At 41.1% G+C, this 18,574-nt stretch overlaps 1 protein-coding gene across 2 annotated transcripts in view; it reads left to right on the top strand.

Annotated features, from left to right (window-relative positions):
• SMCHD1 (structural maintenance of chromosomes flexible hinge domain containing 1) overlaps positions 1 to 18,574 on the top strand; it is a 185,915-nt gene that overhangs the window by 44,441 nt on the left and 122,900 nt on the right. For both annotated transcript variants that reach the window (XM_075213372.1, XM_075213373.1), the window contains 3 exons: positions 2,630 to 2,840; positions 12,342 to 12,465; positions 15,027 to 15,210. In XM_075213372.1, coding sequence (XP_075069473.1) covers positions 2,630 to 2,840; positions 12,342 to 12,465; positions 15,027 to 15,210 — 519 coding nt within the window. The remainder of the gene's footprint in view (positions 1 to 2,629; positions 2,841 to 12,341; positions 12,466 to 15,026; positions 15,211 to 18,574) is intronic.

Below are 18,574 nucleotides of genomic sequence, written 5' to 3'. Positions count from 1 at the left end.
CTGGCTCTGTTTTTTTGCAAAGTGGGCTTCACGTACGAGCTTGTATGTCCCTCCAGTGGCCTCATGGGATCTCAACTTTGTCCTTAATGCTTTACAGCATTTACCCTTTGAACTCTATAACACTGAAATTTCTGACATGGAAGACTGTCTTCTGTTTTGCCAGTTCTAGATATCCATAAGGACAGAGCGGTTCTTTGGACCAAACCTTCCTTCCAAGCTAAGATGATTTCCAATTTCCATTGTAATTAGGATCTGGTCAAAGTAGGTGTACAGAGGAAGGGGGGCTCTCTTTCCTCTCTGGATAAGGTTAGAGGTTTGCGGACTTATGTGCCTAGTACTCCAGACGTGCATCCTTTTTACTTTTCTACGATGCACACAAGAAGGGCTGGCCGGCTTCCATCAGATTTTACAAGTTTAATGTGTTTGCATCCACAGATTCCAGTTTTATAAATTTCCTCTGAGCATTGCCTCAGTGATGGCAGCTTTGGACGTCCCCAAAGTACCTGGTGTCCCCCAATGGATACCTGAGAAAATATGAGTTTTATGGTTGCATTAAATTCTTTTCTCCTAGTCCATTGGGGGACAGGGCACCCACTCTTTATGATCTGGGTTCTCTTTGTGTCAATATTGTGTTATGTTTTTGTTCAAGAGACTGTTCTTTTTCCTCTTCTTTTCTATTAATTTCTCGCTCTCTCCTTTTCTGTTGTGTTTGATTAATCATAAACTGAGGTCATTAGAGCTCTGGACACCTGTTAGAGATTTAAAATGCCCACATGCCTGGATTCTATACTACACCCCAAGGTACCTGGTCTCCTCTAGTAGTGTAAGAGACAAGCATGTAATGTAAATGTAAAAATCCAGTGAAATAAGACAAGAAGTAAATGTGGTTTGTAGGACTTCTAAGTGATCAGCCAGTTTCTGTCTCAAAAACAGTGGTGTGGTGTTGTGATCAGGCCGTGTCCTAAGGAGCCCATATGTTGTCACTAGCCTGTGCTGAGGTGGTTTTTTTTACCCCTGGTACCTTGGCTGGTCAATCTTTCTTCCTCTGACCCTTCTCCTGCCGCCCTAACCCAGGTATCTAGCTCTTTCTCTGCTGTAATTACCTGGATCTTACAGTGCTTCCTCAAACTCTACATCTCCAAATCATTTTTCCTCCTGCTAATGTTGCTATCCCTCCCAATATCTCCCTCTTGGTTGACAACGTCACTCTTTCCACTGTCACCCAAGACCCCTGCCTTGGATTCACCCTTGACTCAGCCCGCAGCTTTACCCCTCATATCCAGTCTCTCACCAAATCATGCACTTCTGCCTCCATAACATTACTTAAATCTGTCCCTTCCTCTCTCAGGAACCAAACAAAATCATGGTCCATTCACTCATCATTTCTCATCTCCACTATTGCTATCTCCTTCTCACTGGCCTTCCTCGTTCTCGCACATCTGACCTTCAATCCATACAGAAAGTTACGGCTATTCTCATCTTCCACTCCCACCGCACCTCTTCTGCTTCTCCTCTGCGTAAATCCCTTCATTGGCTCCCTATCCGTTTCAAAATTAATTAAAAGCTCCTTACCCTCACAAGCCCTTACCAACACTTCTCCCCCTTACATCTCTGATCTAGTCTCGCGGTACATACCTATACTCCGCCTCTGACCTGCACCTCAATTCACTTCTCATTACCTCCTCCCATGCTCACCTCCAAGACTTTTGCCGTGCTGCCCCATATCTTTGGAACTCCCTACCCCTCTCCCTCGACTCTTTCCCTCCCTCCCCCTCCCAACCTTCAGTCCTTCAAATGCTCACTCAAAACTAACCTTTTCCAGCTCGCCTATCCTACCACCTCCTAACCATTTTCTCCATCACCTTCTCTTCCTTGTCTGAAATCTAAAATGTTTCTCCCAGTTGGTCCTACTGTCTCTCACCACCCCTCCCTTTAGAATGTAAGCCCTTGCGGGCAGGGTCATCTCTACCTTATGTTCCTCATTCATCCTGTCACGTCTTTTGCTGCACTCTGTGAGAGTCCACATAGCATTACACTAATCTGTGCTACTGACATGTATTACCTCATCTATTTGTTACTTGCTTCTGTTTCAGGCGCTATGGAATCTGTGGCACCTTTTATAAATAAATTTTAATAATTCACTCGATTTGAACAGGAAGATTGGCAGAGCTAACGTGATCAACAGTGAAGTCGCATAAGAAGAGATAGATATTCTTGACCACAATGGAAGTGTGGCTAGAGCTCACAGGATCATGTATCTAGATGCAATGTGAGCGTGGAGAAAGCTGACGTAGCGCACATGCAAATGCCCCTTCCCAGCCCCAACAACTGTTATGATTGACTCATAAGTAAAAAAAAAAACACACGCACACACACACACAAAAAACAGTATTAAGAATTGTTTTTGTTTCAAAAGACTTTAAAAACAAGTTTTGAAGGAGAAAGGACAGCTGACTGAAATGACTGAGGGAGAATACATAATGGAGTGAGGGAGAAGTAAGAACATTTCAAAAGATGAAATAAGAAACTGTGACCTAAAATGGACACCCTGCACTATAAATTGTGTCATCTCTGTTGTAAAATTGTAAAAATAAAATGTAAATGGATATTATGTTTTAATATCTTGCAGATCTATATGGTTGAAAAAGGAAAGCAACCCAGAATTTTTAACCTTAGAGAGATCGATGAAGACATGCAGACTTTGTATATCAAAACAGCCTCCGAAAGCTTTGAATTCAAAGCCCTTGTTGAGGGAGAAGGTGTAGTAGAAGGAATCATACGTTACCATCCATTCTTGTATGATCGGGAAACCTACCCAGATGACCCATACTTCTCTCCAAGTAAGTCTGAAAATGTAAAATTTGTTTTTCACAATGCATTGAATGAAAATATTAATACATTTAAGGACTTCAATGCTTACATAGTAACTATCTAGTGACTGACTACAAGACTAAAAGTACTAAGCTTTTAAAACAGTGAAGCATTGAGAGAAAAGTTAGCACCTAGTGACAATACTATGTACATTCTCATCACGTTGGCACTTCTTTCAGGATTTACAGAAGATCAGACCCGTAAGAAGCAGCTTAAGACTTTTCCTTTTTTTTTCCTCATTATGCAGAACTAAGCAGTGTAATACAGCTGAGGAAACAAATTCCCATATTGCTTTATATATACAGGGTGGAGGACGGGGGCACCTGCAAGCCAATCAGTGACAATGCAGGACTCTGGTTTGCTCCTGTAGTATCATAATAATTGGTGGTAGTCAGTTTCACGATACCGACTACCCCGACAGATGACAGCACGGCATGAGAAGTCTGACTGCAGAGTAGGCCGACCTGCAAAAAGAAGTACTTACCGGAATGCAGATGTCTTCAGATGACGACTCGCTGTGTTGTCTGTTCACGAAAATGACGTCGTCCACAAGCGCGACTTGGCTTTAAGGCGGCGATGGATCGAGCTGCCCGTCATTTATGACATGTAAGTACTATTTTCGGGGTTAGGGATATTAGGGTTAGGATTAGGATTAACCCTAATATCCCGAACACCACTAACCCCGAAAATAGTACTTCTTTTTGCAGGTCGGCCTACTCTGCAGTCGGACTCATGTCGTGCTGTCATCTGTCAGGGTAGTCAGCACCGTAAATAGGTACTACACCCATAATAATAGCCTGGTGTTTAAAATAGTCAGCTCGAGTGCTGCTTGAATGGCTGACTGCAGGTGAAGATGGGTTCACTGGTAGTAGATGAAAATTGTTTTAATGAAGTTGTTTGTGAAGTCATCTGCGATGGGAAGAATATGGAAGGGTTAGTAATCTGAGACAGGTGGGTTTTAATACTTTTTGTTAAAATTAATCTTAGGCAGATGTATTTAGATAAAATAAATATATACTTAAGTCATGACCATTGTTTTATGTTGATGTTACATTGTTATTTCTATTTATTACATCACATATATTACTAGCTAAAGCATGCTCATGTTTTGCAAATATTTTGCTTAATGTATCCATAGGGGATATAAGCAGCTTCTGGGAAATGTTCCAAGTTGAGCAGATATGCTTGGATAATGTTTTTTTTTAATGCATGTGACTACTCTCAGCGTATCCTGTTATCAGTCTTGACTTCTAACACAGCAATGTGTCCCAAGTTTTGAAGTGACTGGTTATAAACCTGTATTGAATAGATTAACTGAATGTTTACAGAATATTACAGGTGAGGAGGCGAGCATGAGTGGGCAAGTAACAGGGGTAAGGTTAAAATGCAAAGAGGAGATTGGAGACAAGCAGCAATTCGCAGCTTCCTGATTCCTACTTTGTTCATACTACACTGATTCTCTGACTGTCCTGCATATGTTCTCTCAATATATTACTATCACTGAAAGGTAGTGTTTTTTGTGGGACTGTAAAGCTTCATTCATTATGGTGTTATCTTCACTGTCATTCCTTCTCCCGGCTCAACTACCCTGTGTAAGTGCGTGTCTGTATCTCGGAACAGGACTACTCACTAAATTTCTGTACTTGACTGTATGGCATATAAGTAATCATGATCACTAATAACAATGCACAATATGTGATCTATATACCATGCTACACTTCTTGGAATAGGAGTCTATTAAAATGGTATCGCTCGCTACTTCTATGCTCTTTCTAGGATACCCCACTGTTTACACCCATTATTTCCCTTGTGTTATGTAGACCATTCCCACTCCAGTCTTTTACTCCTAAAATAACAGACAACCCCCACATTAAATAACCACAGTAGAGTCGCTGTGGCAAGCCTGTACACCAGTGGTGGACAACCTGAAGGCCACCAGCGGCATGATGGCCTTCACCTGCAGTCACAGGACAGCAGCTCTCAATCTGACTTATTCTCTGGTTTATAACAAAACTGAGAATAACACCGAATGGGAGCAACTGGCTTCCATGTCACATGACCTCCTCTGCACACACTGTAGGTAGGCAATGTGCTCTCCATCCTTCTGTTGCAGTCCCCAGACTAAAGTGCACTGCTTGGCAGTGATACTGGAGTTTAGGGGTATGTAATTAGAGTAGTAAAAGTACCAACTGATCAGAAAATCATAGATAAATAGTAGTGATGAGCGCACTCGGATTTATGAAATCCGAGCCCACCCGAACGTTGCGGATCCGAGTCGGATCCGAGACAGATCCGGGTATTGGCGCCAAATTCAAATGTGAAACTGAGGCTCTGACTCATAATCCCGTTGTCGGATCTCGCGATACTCGGATCCTATAAATTCCCCGCTAGTCGCCGCCATCTTCACTCGGGCATTGATCAGGGTAGAGGGAGGGTGTGTTAGGTGGTCTGCTGTGCTGTGCTGTGCTGTGCTGTGCTGTGCTGTGCTGTGCTGTGCTGTGCTGTGCTGTGCTGTGCTGTGCTCTGCAGTATCAGTCCAGTGGTGCTGTGTCCTGTGCTCTGTCCTGCTGAGTTCCGTAGTGCTGCTGGGTCCTGTGCCGTGTCCTGTTCAGTCCAGTGGTGCTGTGTCCTGTGCTCTGTGCTTCTAAGGGCATAGTTATTTCCCCATTATTCCCAAGTTTTTAAAAAATAAAAAAAAAGTAAAAAAAAATAAAAAATTTAAAAAAAAAAAAAAATATATAATAATTATAACCAAATTTGCAAAACCAATCCAGCAGTATAAGTCCATTGGTACTGCAATATTACCAAGTTCACACATTCTGCAGTATCAGTCCAGTGGTGCTGTGTCCTGTGCTCTGTCCTGCTGAGTTCCGTAGTGCTGCTGGGTCCTGTGCCGTGTCCTGTTCAGTCCAGTGGTGCTGTGTCCTGTGCTCTGTGCTTCTAAGGGCATAGTTATTTCCCCACTATTCCCAAGTTTTTTAAAAATAAAAAAAAAGTAAAAAAAAATAAAAAATTTAAAAAAAAAAAATATATAATAATTATAACCAAATTTGCAAAACCAATCCAGCAGTATAAGTCCATTGGTACTGCAATATTACCAAGTTCACACATTCTGCAGTATCTTGTGCTACATATAATGGAGACCAAAAATTTGGAGGATAAAGTAGGGAAAGATCAAGACCCACTTCCTCCTAATGCTGAAGCTGCTGCCACTAGTCATGACATAGACGATGAAATGCCATCAACGTCGTCTTCCAAGCCCGATGCCCAATCTCGTAGTAGCGGGCATGTAAAATCCAAAAAGCCCAAGTTAAGAAAAAGTAGCAAAAAGAGAAACTTAAAATCATCTGAGGAGAAACGTAAAGTTGCCAATATGCCATTTACGACACGGAGTGGCAAGGAACGGCTTAGGCCCTGGCCCGTGTTCATGACTAGTGGTTCAGCTTCACCCACGGATCTTAGCCCTCCTCCTCCTCCCCCCCCCTACAAAAAATTGAAGAGAGTTATGCTGTCAGCAACAAAACAGCAAACAACTCTGCCTTCTAAAGAGAAATTATCACAAATCCCCAAGGCGAGTCCAAGGGTGTTGGTGGTTGTCAAGCCTGACCTTCCCATCACTGTACGGGAAGAGGTGGCTCGGGAGGAGGCTATTGATGATGTAGCTGGCGCTGTGGAGGAACTTGATGATGAGGATGGTGATGTGGTTATTGTAAATGAGGCACCAGGGGGGGAAACAGCTGATGTCCATGGGATGAAAAAGCCCATCGTCATGCCTGGTCAGAAGACCAAAAAATGCACCTCTTCGGTCTGGAGTTATTTTTATCCAAATCCAGACAACCAATGTATGGCCATATGTAGCTTATGTAAAGCTCAAATAAGCAGGGGTAAGGATCTTGCCCACCTAGGAACATCCTCCCTTATACGTCACCTGAATAACCTTCATAGTTCAGTGGTTAGTTCAGGAACTGGGGCTAGGACCCTCATCGGTACAGGGACACCTAAATCCCGTGGTCCAGTTGGATACACACCAGCAACACCCTCCTCGTCAACTTCCTCCACAATCTCCATCAGATTCAGTCCTGCAGCCCAAGTCAGCAGCCAGACTGAGTCCTCCTCAATACGGGATTCATCCGAGGAATCCTGCAGCGGTACGCCTACTACTGCCACTGCTGCTGTTGCTGCTGTTAGTCGGTCATCTTCCCAGAGGGGAAGTCGTAAGACCGCTAAGTCTTTCACAAAACAATTGACCGTCCAACAGTCGTTTGCCATGACCACAAAATACGATAGTAGTCACCCTATTGCAAAGCGTATAACTGCGGCTGTAACTGCAATGTTGGTGTTAGACGTGCGCCCGGTGTCCGCCATCAGTGGAGTGGGATTTAGAGGGTTGATGGAGGTATTGTGTCCCCGGTACCAAATCCCCTCGAGATTCCACTTCACTAGGCAGGCGATACCAAAAATGTACAGAGAAGTACGATCAAGTGTCCTCAGTGCTCTTAAAAATGCGGTTGTACCCACTGTCCACTTAACCACGGACATGTGGACAAGTGGTTCTGGGCAAACGAAGGACTATATGACTGTGACAGCCCACTGGGTAGATGCATCCCCTTCCGCAGCAACAGCAACAGCTGCATCAGTAGCAGCATCTACAAAATGGCTGCTCATGCAAAGGCAGGCAACATTGTGCATTACAGGCTTTAATAAGAGGCACAACGCTGACAACATATTAGAGAAAATGAGGGAAATTATCTCCCAGTGGCTTACCCCACTTAGACTCTCATGGGGATTTGTGGTGTGAGACAATGCCAGTAACATTGTGCGGGCATTAAATATGGGCAATTTCCAGCACGTCCCATGTTTTGCCCACACCATTAATTTGGTGGTGCAGCATTACCTCAAGAGTGACAGGGGTGTGCAGGAGATGCTTGCGGTGGCGCGCAAAATTGCTGGACACTTTCGGCATTCAGCCAGTGCCTACCGCAGACTAGAGGCACATCAAAAAAGCATGAACCTGCCCTGCCATCACCTCAAACAAGAGGTTGTGACGCGCTGGAACTCCACCCTCTATATGCTGCAGAGGATGGAGGAGCAGCAAAAGGCCATTCAGGCCTACACAGCCACCTACGACATAGGCAAAGGAGTGGGGATGCGCCTCAGTCAAGCGCAGTGGAGACTGATTTCCGTGTTGTGCAAGGTTCTGCAGCCATTTGAACTTGCCACACGAGAAGTCAGTTCCGACACTGCCAGCTTGAGTCAGGTCATTCCCCTGATCAGGCTGTTGCAGAAGCAGCTGGAGAAAGTGAGGGAGGAGCTGGTAAGCCATTGCGATTACAGCAAGCATGTAGCTCTTGTGGATGTAGCCCTTCGTACGCTTTGCCAGGATCCGAGGGTGGTCACTCTTTTAAAGTCAGAGGAATACATTCTGGCCACCGTGCTCGATCCTCGGTTTAAAGCGTATGTTGTGTCTCTGTTTCCGGCGGACACAAGTCTACAGCGGTGCAAAGACCTGCTGGTCAGGAGATTGTCCTCTGAAGAGGACCGTGACATGCCAACAGCTCCACCCTCATTTTCTTCCACATCTATGGCTGCGAGGAAAAAGCTCAGTTTTCCCAAAAGAGGCACTGGCGGGGATGCTGATAACATCTGGTCCGGACTGAAGGACCTGCCAACCATTGCAGACATGTCTACTCTCGCTGCATTGGATGCTGTCACAATAGAAAAAATTGTGGATGATTACTTTGCTGACACCATCCAAGTAGACATGTCAGACAGTCCATATTGTTACTGGCAGGAAAAAAAGGCAGTTTGGAAGCCCCTGTACAAACTGGCTCTATTTTACCTGAGTCGCCCCCCTCCAGTGTGTACTCGGAAAGAGTTTTTAGTGCAGCGGGGAACCTGGTCAGTGAGCGGCGAAGGAGGTTGCTTCCTCACAACGTTGAAAAAATGATGTTTATAAAAATGAATAATCAATTCCTCAATGAAGTACAGCACTGCCCTCCAGATACTACAGAGGGACCTGTGGTTGTGGAGTCCAGCGGGGACGAATTGATAATGTGTGATGAGGAGGAAGTACACACTGTAGGGGGAGAGGAATCAGAGGTTGAGGATGAGGACGACATCTTGCCTCAGTAGAGCCTGTTTAGTCTGTACAGGGAGAGATGAATAGCTTTTTTGGTGTGGGGGCCCAAACAAACCAATCATTTCAGCCAAAGTTGTTTGGTAGGCCCTGTCGCTGAAATGATTGGTTTGTTAAAGTGTGCATGTCCTATTTAAACAACATAAGGGTGGGTGTGAGGGCCCAAGGACAATTCCTTCTTGGACCTTTTTTTTTTGCATTATATGACCAATCAACAGTCGTTTGCCATGTTCAAAAAGTAAAACCAAATTTAAAAAAATACAAGAAATTAAACCAAAAGTAAAATGCCGTGTCATAATTTAAAACAAGAGGTATTGACGTGCTCTAAAACTACTGTATTGTTGTTTATATTTTATAAACACTACACTTGAAAGCTTGAGTCTTTCAATAAAAAAGTAACTGTCCATTGCACGAATATTTGCAACAGGGACAATTTTAGGGTTAAGAAAGTCAACTAATAACACTTCGACGCTGTCTGTCTTTATAAACACTACACTTGGAAGTTGGAGGAGGTATTGTGGCCCCGGCACCAAATTTACTACCGGGGCCACTCCACTGTGCAGTCCATATTTAGGTGTATCAGATATTAAACAACGGTGACAGTTGATGCCCAATTTTTTAATTATATTGTGGCCTCGGTACCAAATTGTGTACCGGGGCCACCACACTACGCAGTCCAGATACTTGTTTGGTGGAATTCAGACCAGTTGAGGGTTTTATTATTATATTGTGTGGACCACTCTATCTATACCACACTACAACTCTATACCACTCTATTTCATACTTTAATTCTATTTCATACTTTAATTCTATTTCATACTTTAATTCTATGACTAATTACCATAAAGAGGAACAAAATAAACCAATTTTACCAAAAGTATAATATGACTTAGACTTACAAACACTACACTTGAAAGATCGTGCCTTTAAATGAAAAAGTCAGTCTTCATTGCACGACTATGTGCAACAGGGACAGTTTTTTGGGTTTACAAAGTCAACGAATAACACTTCGACCCTGTCTGTCTTTAACATACTTGATGGGATCTCAATGACGAATTGTCTGTACCATGTTTGGAGGAGGTATTGTGGCCCCGGTACCAAATTGGGTACCGGGGCCACTCCACTATGCAGTCCAGATAGAGGTGTATCAGATATTAAACAACGTTGACTGTTGATGCCCAATTTTTTAATTATATTGTGGCCTCGGTACCAAATTGTGTACCGGGGCCACCACACTACGCAGTCCATACCCTTTTTTGGTGGAATTCTGACACGTGGAGGGTTTTTTAATTATATTGTGGCCTCGGTACCAAATTGTGTACCGGGGCCACCACACTACGCAGTCAAGATAGATAGATGCGTATCATAGATAAAGTTCATTCAGTGGTGTGGGGCAAATTGAAAAATATTCAAAATGCACTGACATTATCAAAAACAAGAGGTTGTCACACGCTAAAACTCCAACATGTATATGATGGAGAGGATGGAGGAGCAGCCGTATGTGTAGTGTAATGCAGACCTGTTGAAGGTTTTTTATATATTTTATTGTGGGGCCCAGTGCCCACTCCTCTAGGCAGTCCAGGTACATTTATTGGTGCGATTCATAAAAGTTCAGGGTTTTTAATAGATCTTGTGGTGACCCACTCCTATACGCAGTCCAGGTACATTTATTGGTGCGATTCATAAAAGTTCAGGGTTTTTAATAGATATTGTGGTGACCCACTCCTCTACGCAGTCCAGGTACATTTATTGGTGCGAATCATAAAAGTTCAGGGTTTTTAATATATCTTGTGGTGACCCACTCCTATACGCAGTCCAGGTACATTTATTGGTGCGATTCATAAAAGTTCAGGGTTTTTAATAGATATTGTGGTGACCCACTCCTCTACGCAGTCCAGGTACATTTATTGGTGCGAATCATAAAAGTTCAGGGTTTTTAATATATCTTGTGGTGACCCACTCCTCTACGCAGTCCAGGTACATTTATTGGTGCGAATCATAAAAGTTCAGGGTTTTTAATATATATTGTGGTGACCCACTCCTCTAGGCAGTCCAGGTACATTTATTGGTGCGATTCATAAAAGTTCAGGGTTTTTAATATATTGTGGTGACCCACTCCTCTACGCAGTCCAGGTACATTTATTGGTGCGATTCATAAAAGTTCAGGGTTTTTAAGATATATTGTGGTGACCCACTCCTCTACGCAGTCCAGGTACATTTATTGGTGCGAATCATAAAAGTTCAGGGTTTTTAATATATCTTGTGGTGACCTGCTCCTATACGCAGTCCAGGTACATTTATTGGTGCGATTCATAAAAGTTCAGGGTTTTTAATAGATATTGTGGTGACCCACTCCTCTACGCAGTCCAGGTACATTTATTGGTGCGAATCATAAAAGTTCAGGGTTTTTAATATATCTTGTGGTGACCCACTCCTATACGCAGTCCAGGTACATTTATTGGTGCGATTCATAAAAGTTCAGGGTTTTTAATAGATATTGTGGTGACCCACTCCTCTACGCAGTCCAGGTACATTTATTGGTGCGAATCATAAAAGTTCAGGGTTTTTAATATATCTTGTGGTGACCCACTCCTCTACGCAGTCCAGGTACATTTATTGGTGCGAATCATAAAAGTTCAGGGTTTTTAATATATATTGTGGTGACCCACTCCTCTACGCAGTCCAGAAAGATACCTTGTTGCAACGTTTTGGACTAATAACTATATTGTGAGGTGTTCAGAATACACTGTAAATTAGTGGAAATGCTTGTTATTGAATGTTATTGAGGTTAATAATAGCCTAGGAGTGAAAATAAGCCCAAAAACTTTAAATCCGAACCGAGACCTTTCGTCAAGTGTTTTGCGAGACAAATCCGAACCCCAAAAATAACGAAAATCCGGATCCAAAACACGAGACCTCAAAAGTCGCCGGTGCACATCCCTAATAAATAGTAAAATGTAAGGAAGAGATTCATGACATAACATGGCATGAGAATCATCAGCTGAAGTTGAAAATATTTATATAGTAGGATATGAACACTGCCAAAGGCACTAGCTTCCCTGGGATTGATGGAAAAAACACAATAATGAGAATGACCACTTTTAACAGTGTGTGTGAAAATATTGTGTCCTCAGAAAAAAAATTATAGGAAGACTTGAAAAATACATGAGAATTAAAAGTATGATATGGCTGATAATTTTAGTTTGAAGTAAAAAGATACTGTTATGTGATCCTTTTTCATTGCTTCATTAAAGGTACACTAAAATACAATGTTGGCAATTTTCAAAGTAAATTGTATGATTAATACATATTGAATTTCTCGTTATGTTGTTAGGAAACAATGATGACACTGAACTTGATGATGATTGCTTCATAGTGGAGAAGGAAGCTCGAGGAAAAAGGCCAATTTTTGAATGTTTCTGGAATGGAAGGCTGATTCCTTATACCACAATTCAGGAGTAAGCTTGTCACTCTAGGACTGATGCAGAGTGTGACATACGCCAGTTTGAGAAGCGTGTCTTGTGTGAAATCGCTGTATGCATGCCTAGAAAGTGGGCACAATTCTGACTCTTTCACCCACCTGCACCTGAACATGTGGGGCGGGGCAGTGTAGGGGCATTCTAACATTGGCCAAGTACAGTAACGGCGTTATTGTGTAAATACGCTTATACGCCTTTCAGGAGGCATATATTCGATGACTTGTTGTAACCATGTGCATATGCTGCTGATGCAGACAAGGGTACATTGCAACATGTCTACAGCACCTCGGCGGAAATATGCTATTTATCAATTCTCCCATTACGAGACAAACTCTGCATCAGTCCCTATATCTCTAAACAATACATGCCCCAAAATTAAGATTCTTAAGTTATTGAGCAGTATCTTGCACTCAAGAGCCACAGGTTTAAAGGGGTTTTGACTTTTAACAGTCCCTGTATTGAATTCCATCCCTTCCCAATAATAGTGCATTAGTGGATCCTTATCCTCTCTGTTTAGCAGCATCCCAGTGCTCATACAACAAAGACCACTGCTAGTCACCTTTTGGCGCTGCTCCATAGCTGGGAAGTTCTGACACAGCAGTTCTCTAAGGCTTTTACTTTGAGCCAATGCGTTGTATCTCAAAACTCTGGAGAGAGCTGAGCATCGAGAAAGATGATCAATAGAGGTGCTACATATAGAGCAAATGGTTGAACCCAAGAAAGGGACTTTAGTACAGGGGTTATTTAAAGTGAAAACTTTTGGTTAAAATTAGTTCCTATGGTTATTAAAATAACAATTTATAGCAAGTACTGTGACTTTGAGTGTATCAGAGGAAGGAGTATTTCACTTGTATGATTCCTAGTAGTCTATTGTTTGTTGAAGCACCTTTTCTTATTATTTAAGTTGGTCACTTAAATAATCGGTCATTAACCTGATATAAATGACAATTACTGTATTATACCTAGGGATTCACTAGTTATCCTTTAGAATTTCTTTCATTACTGAATCTTTTCACATAAAAAAATAAATCTTCATAATATCAATCTGATTTGTATATTAAAATTGAACTGTAGAAACCTCTCAGTAATTTTAGCTCCTGGAAAGGCTAATTCTGTGCCATATGTGTTAAAATTGATAACACATATGGCTGATATGGCTGAATCTGATTCTTATAACATATTAGGTCTAAGTGTTAGGCTGAATCCTGCATCAAAGTTTGTATTCAGTGACTTTTATTGACACCTACATTTTCTAAGCATGTCTCTATTAAGTTTACTGGAATGCCTGAGCTATGTTCCACTTGAAATACATCATCTGATATATACCTACATTCATTGATTCATACATGGTACATTAAAAAAATGAAGGTAAATCTTGGAAGCATCTTTTAATTAACATTGAAATTCATGTAGTTCACATGTTCATATTTGACATAACTTCAACTTCTTTTAAGATATTTTTTAAAATGTTTATTATTATTTAATTATCCAACTTGTTAGGTTCACAATTACTAGAGTGGGAAAATCTTTGGTGAGCCCACACTTGTTTACATTCCCAAAAAGTAGGCTTTTATTATTTAAAATAATGTTTTATTCATTCTAAAACATTTGGATATGACTTATGACAAGCCTAGCAATTTGATTACTGTACCCATTTGTAAATGCTTTTGATGTTTTCTTTTGTGGTTCTTTTCGTTGAACCATCTACACTTCTATTGTGTCATACAAATGTGTCCCCACACTGATTTGCACTTAATTGTTAACTTTTATCTCATATGACCTTTATTCTGTGTATCATTATATTATTGTCTGCATCTGGTGGGCCAGTAAGATGTGTGGAAGGATCACAGAGATACAATTATGGAGCGTAGCGGAAGAGTAGTAGGGGAAGCTGTCTGTGTTAAGGTGCTGCATGCTAACCCGATGAAAGTTTGTTGAGTTGTCAATGAGGGGAATCAGTCATAAAAATGGTGACTATGCTGCAAGAAAGAGTAAGTTGGAGAAACCTAGAAATTATTATTAGTATTATTATTATCGTTGATTTGTAAGGCGCCACAATTCTCCGCAGTACTGTACAGTAGGGAAGACAAGGACATACATACAACAGAACATACGTAAAGCAAGAACAGACAAGGCAGACAAAATGAATGTAGACATGAATACAAAAAGAAAATGGTCATGGACTGGTATTCTGAAATATTCAGATAAGGTGTCAAATAGAGATTACAGGGTTGAGTTATAAACCGGGGGAGAGAGAAATAGGAGAACATTAGGGAAGTGGGAGATTGGAATCCCTGATCCCTGACTATTCTTTCCCTTATTTGCCGAAATAAAAAAAATGTAAATAATTTTCTCTCTAAAAAGGGAAATGCATATTGTGTGCATATATTCTAAAATTGATGACAATAAAAGGTATGCCAAAAGGTAAAGCTACCCATTGAGTGAAAAAAAACTTGATTACATTCGTTATAGTATTTCTTATATTTTCAGTAGCTTGTCAAACTAATGCCCGCCCCCTAATTTTTGTGATTTCTTTTTAGTTTTGACTGGTGTGCTACACCTAAAAAAAGAGGACTTGTCCCTATTGAATGTTACAACAGAATCTCTGGAGTTTTATTCACAAACGACAAGTTTGAAGTGAGCACAAATAAATTGACTTTCTTAGACTTGGGCTTAAAGCTACAAGACAAAAATACAATATTTACAAGAATAGCAAATGGACAGGTAAGCAGTTTGTATGTGATATTTCTTTTCATAACTTTGTGTTGCATGATATTAAAATTGTAATGTCTTCATTTATCAATTTTGGGGACAGTGGGGTTATGACCTCACACTTGGAGTCAGGACAATAAAGAAGAAATTTTAGGATTTGGTGGGTTTTTTGGGGGGTTTTTGTTTGTCTTCCTTCCTTTTCTTTATTGCCCTTCTTTGTGGTGATATTGCAGGTTTCCGAATGAATCCCTCAGCGGACTTATGAGGACAAGGTTTAGACATTGAAAGATGACAAATGTATTTGGTATACTTAGATGTGTTGTGTTTGTATGTTGTCTATTGTGCTTTCATTGGTTAAACATCGAAACATGTTGTGACATTCTGTACATTCCCTATTAAGTGCTTTTTATGGGTGTAATATTGTGCACCATGCTTAGATCTGGTGTTCTGGTATTTGCTTAGGTCTGGCACACGTGGGCAAAAAATTGAGGACTGTGGGTGAAAAAATGATACACAGGGAAGGACAGTGATTAGCCGGCATGGGCTCTTTTATGCTGTTTTATCCGGTATTCTTAGATCTGAATCGGATGAGTATAGTTTGCCAGGTCATCTGCTAGATATGAACAACACCAGTCACAACACAGCAGCTGCTCAGAGATTTGGCAGGTTATAATCTGTAAATAGTTTGGTGGATCCTCAGCCATCTGCCTCACAGTCTAAGTTGACTCCTACCCCATAGATCAACCAATTGAAAGTGAGCCTTCTCTGCAGCAAATTCTGTAGACCATCAGTTCCTCCGAAAAGAGTAACTGGTGAAATGAACAAAGTTCAGTTGGATTTGTTCCTGCTACGTCAAGGTATTCAAAATACAAGAGAATGTGTGAGTGAGACATAGCAGTGCATATCGCTACTAGAGGATACGGCAACAGACATGAAGGGGGAAATTGCCAACCTAGTGTCACCCATGCTCTCTGGTCAGCAGAAGACGTCCGATTTAGATTGTAAATTAAGGCAAAATAGGCTGAGATTTGTGGCGTTGCCTAAGAGGGTTGAAAGATGCAGTCCTGATATTATTTATTTTTTGAAAAGTGGATGGCAAGGAGGCTTTCTTAGCTCAGTTCACTGTGAAAAGGCTGCATTGTGTCCCATTGCAGGTTCCTCTGTCAGGGGCCACTCCTTGAAATTGTATTGCTAAAGTTCTACATTCTAAAGATTGACATATCGACCTATGGCTGACCAGAACAATGAGGCCTTTACTATATGACACTGGTGGTCCTTCCTGACTTCTCGTGGATGTGCAAAACAGCAGCACTCAGTTTAGTATGGTCAAGTGGAGACTCAGACAACTTCAACTCCCTTACATTATATATCCAGCCAGGGTGTTGGATGATGACAGGTCTCACTTCTTTCCTACACCTAGAGACCATGGAATGCATGATCAAGAGCAAGATGGACATTGATTGTTCTGGGTGCTCTATGCTCTTCTTTATACAAGTAAAATGTATATGGTTATATAGCTATATTTTCCTGATCTAATTGCTGACTACAATGCTTGGGCATGTTCTTCTGTGAAAAGGTTGGGTCATTTAAGTTATTTATTTACCTATATACAGTTTAGTAGCAATATATTATAATGGAGAGCACATGACTCTAAGTTCACTTTCACTGAGAGTTAATTTCCCCCCACTACATATACGCATATACACACACACTCTCATAAGCGACTCTATGGGGCATTAGGACTGTAGGGTAAGTGTAAAAGTCATTTTTTGACAGCACAACTACTTGGGGGTCTTATGTTTTGAGGCTGTATTATTTTAGGGAGGCAGGTATACATTAGTTGGTGTTTAGGCTATCTTTGAGATTACTAGTTTTGGCTTAGTATAGTTTGCTATTTCTGTTTTATAACTTTTTGTAAGCTCTTGTGTACTGTTACTGTCACTTTATTTTGCATTTTCTGTACCAGGATATAGTTATGCAGGTCTGGGCTGGAATTCAGAGTATTGTTGAAGATCCCCTGGTAATTTTATATAATTTTGAAGCCTAATTGTATAATTCCTGGGGATATTTCGGGTTCAGGGAGCTTTGCATCATCTGTTTATATCTCAAAAATCTTAACAAAAATAATGGTCTTATCATGCCGTGTAGAACTCTTACTAAAGGGACTTATCAATGTTAATATGGAAACTTCTCTGCTTTGTCTTGAAACGGGTACAGATTGATCCCATGTTCTGTTTCTTTTTCATTTGTGCACTGTTAGATTGGTCTCCATTGGTTATATTTGTGATTTATGTACTCGCACAACAGCAGTGATATTTTTAAAACAGTGTAGTGCTTTTATAGCACTTTGTCTGGAGTCACCTGTTTGCAGGAGCGACTTTAATGTAATCGATAAACACTGACCTAGGTGGTGGCATTGTCCCTAAGCTTAGTCCTGTTCTGGTCCAGATTTTTTGCAGCTTGTTTATGAATTGGGACTAGTGAATGTATGGTGGGTTAAATATATGGAAGCACAGATTTACTGCTTGTGTCTTGATGGATAGTACACTTGATTATTGGGGTAAAATACCACTGTTATTGATTGAATTACCCATTCCATTACCCAAAGGGAGAGATTTTGGAAGCTCAATCCATTTTGGTGATCGCTTAAGGAGGTGGGTTCTGAACTAGTAGGACAATGCAAAGGCTACTTCTTTTTTTTAATGCACAGACAAAGTGTTCACCCATGTTATGGGATGCATTCAAGGTCTTGTATCTAGTAGCAGGAGTTAAAAATTACTCTAATGAAATGGAGTCTTATCTGGACCAGTATACACTGGCTAAAGCTTCAAAAAGACGGACTTTCTTTTTAGAAAAATCTAAGAGGAGGACACTCTCTTTATCAGGCATGACCAATATTCATAGGCTGTTAAGGAAAGAAGTTTCTTTGCTTACCAAGAAAAAAATGAAAACTTGTCTATACCATGAAGAAGATGCAAACTTTTCTATATTTGAAATGTTGGATGAATGAGGCCCTAGATCATTTTTAACCCCTGACATAGCTTTGAGAGTTTAATATACTGGTGAATGAGCTTTATGCCTATTTGGTTGAAGTGATGTTGAGGAGATGGTCTTGTCTGTTACCTTCTTTCCAAATGTCAAGGCTTCCGGAGATATTGTCCGGGTCAGGTGTGTGTTGTTCTAGCACTGGCTAGTCATGGTGCTAGACGTACCACACACACTGATTGGTGAATAGTTCCAGCTATCCACAAATCAGAATTCTAAGTCTACTAAGATTTACAACATCGGAGCCCAGCACAACCACAAATGTTCTTAAAATGGGTAAGTTATTCATTTGGGTCATCTCCAAATATTTGAGGTCTGTTTTTGCCATTAA

Source organism: Mixophyes fleayi, chromosome 5 (genome assembly GCF_038048845.1).
Source record: "Mixophyes fleayi isolate aMixFle1 chromosome 5, aMixFle1.hap1, whole genome shotgun sequence".
In the NCBI taxonomy this organism is placed as follows: domain Eukaryota; kingdom Metazoa; phylum Chordata; class Amphibia; order Anura; family Limnodynastidae; genus Mixophyes; species Mixophyes fleayi.
The sequence above is the reverse complement of the archived record's forward strand: the minus strand, read 5'-3'. Positions and strand labels throughout refer to the sequence as shown.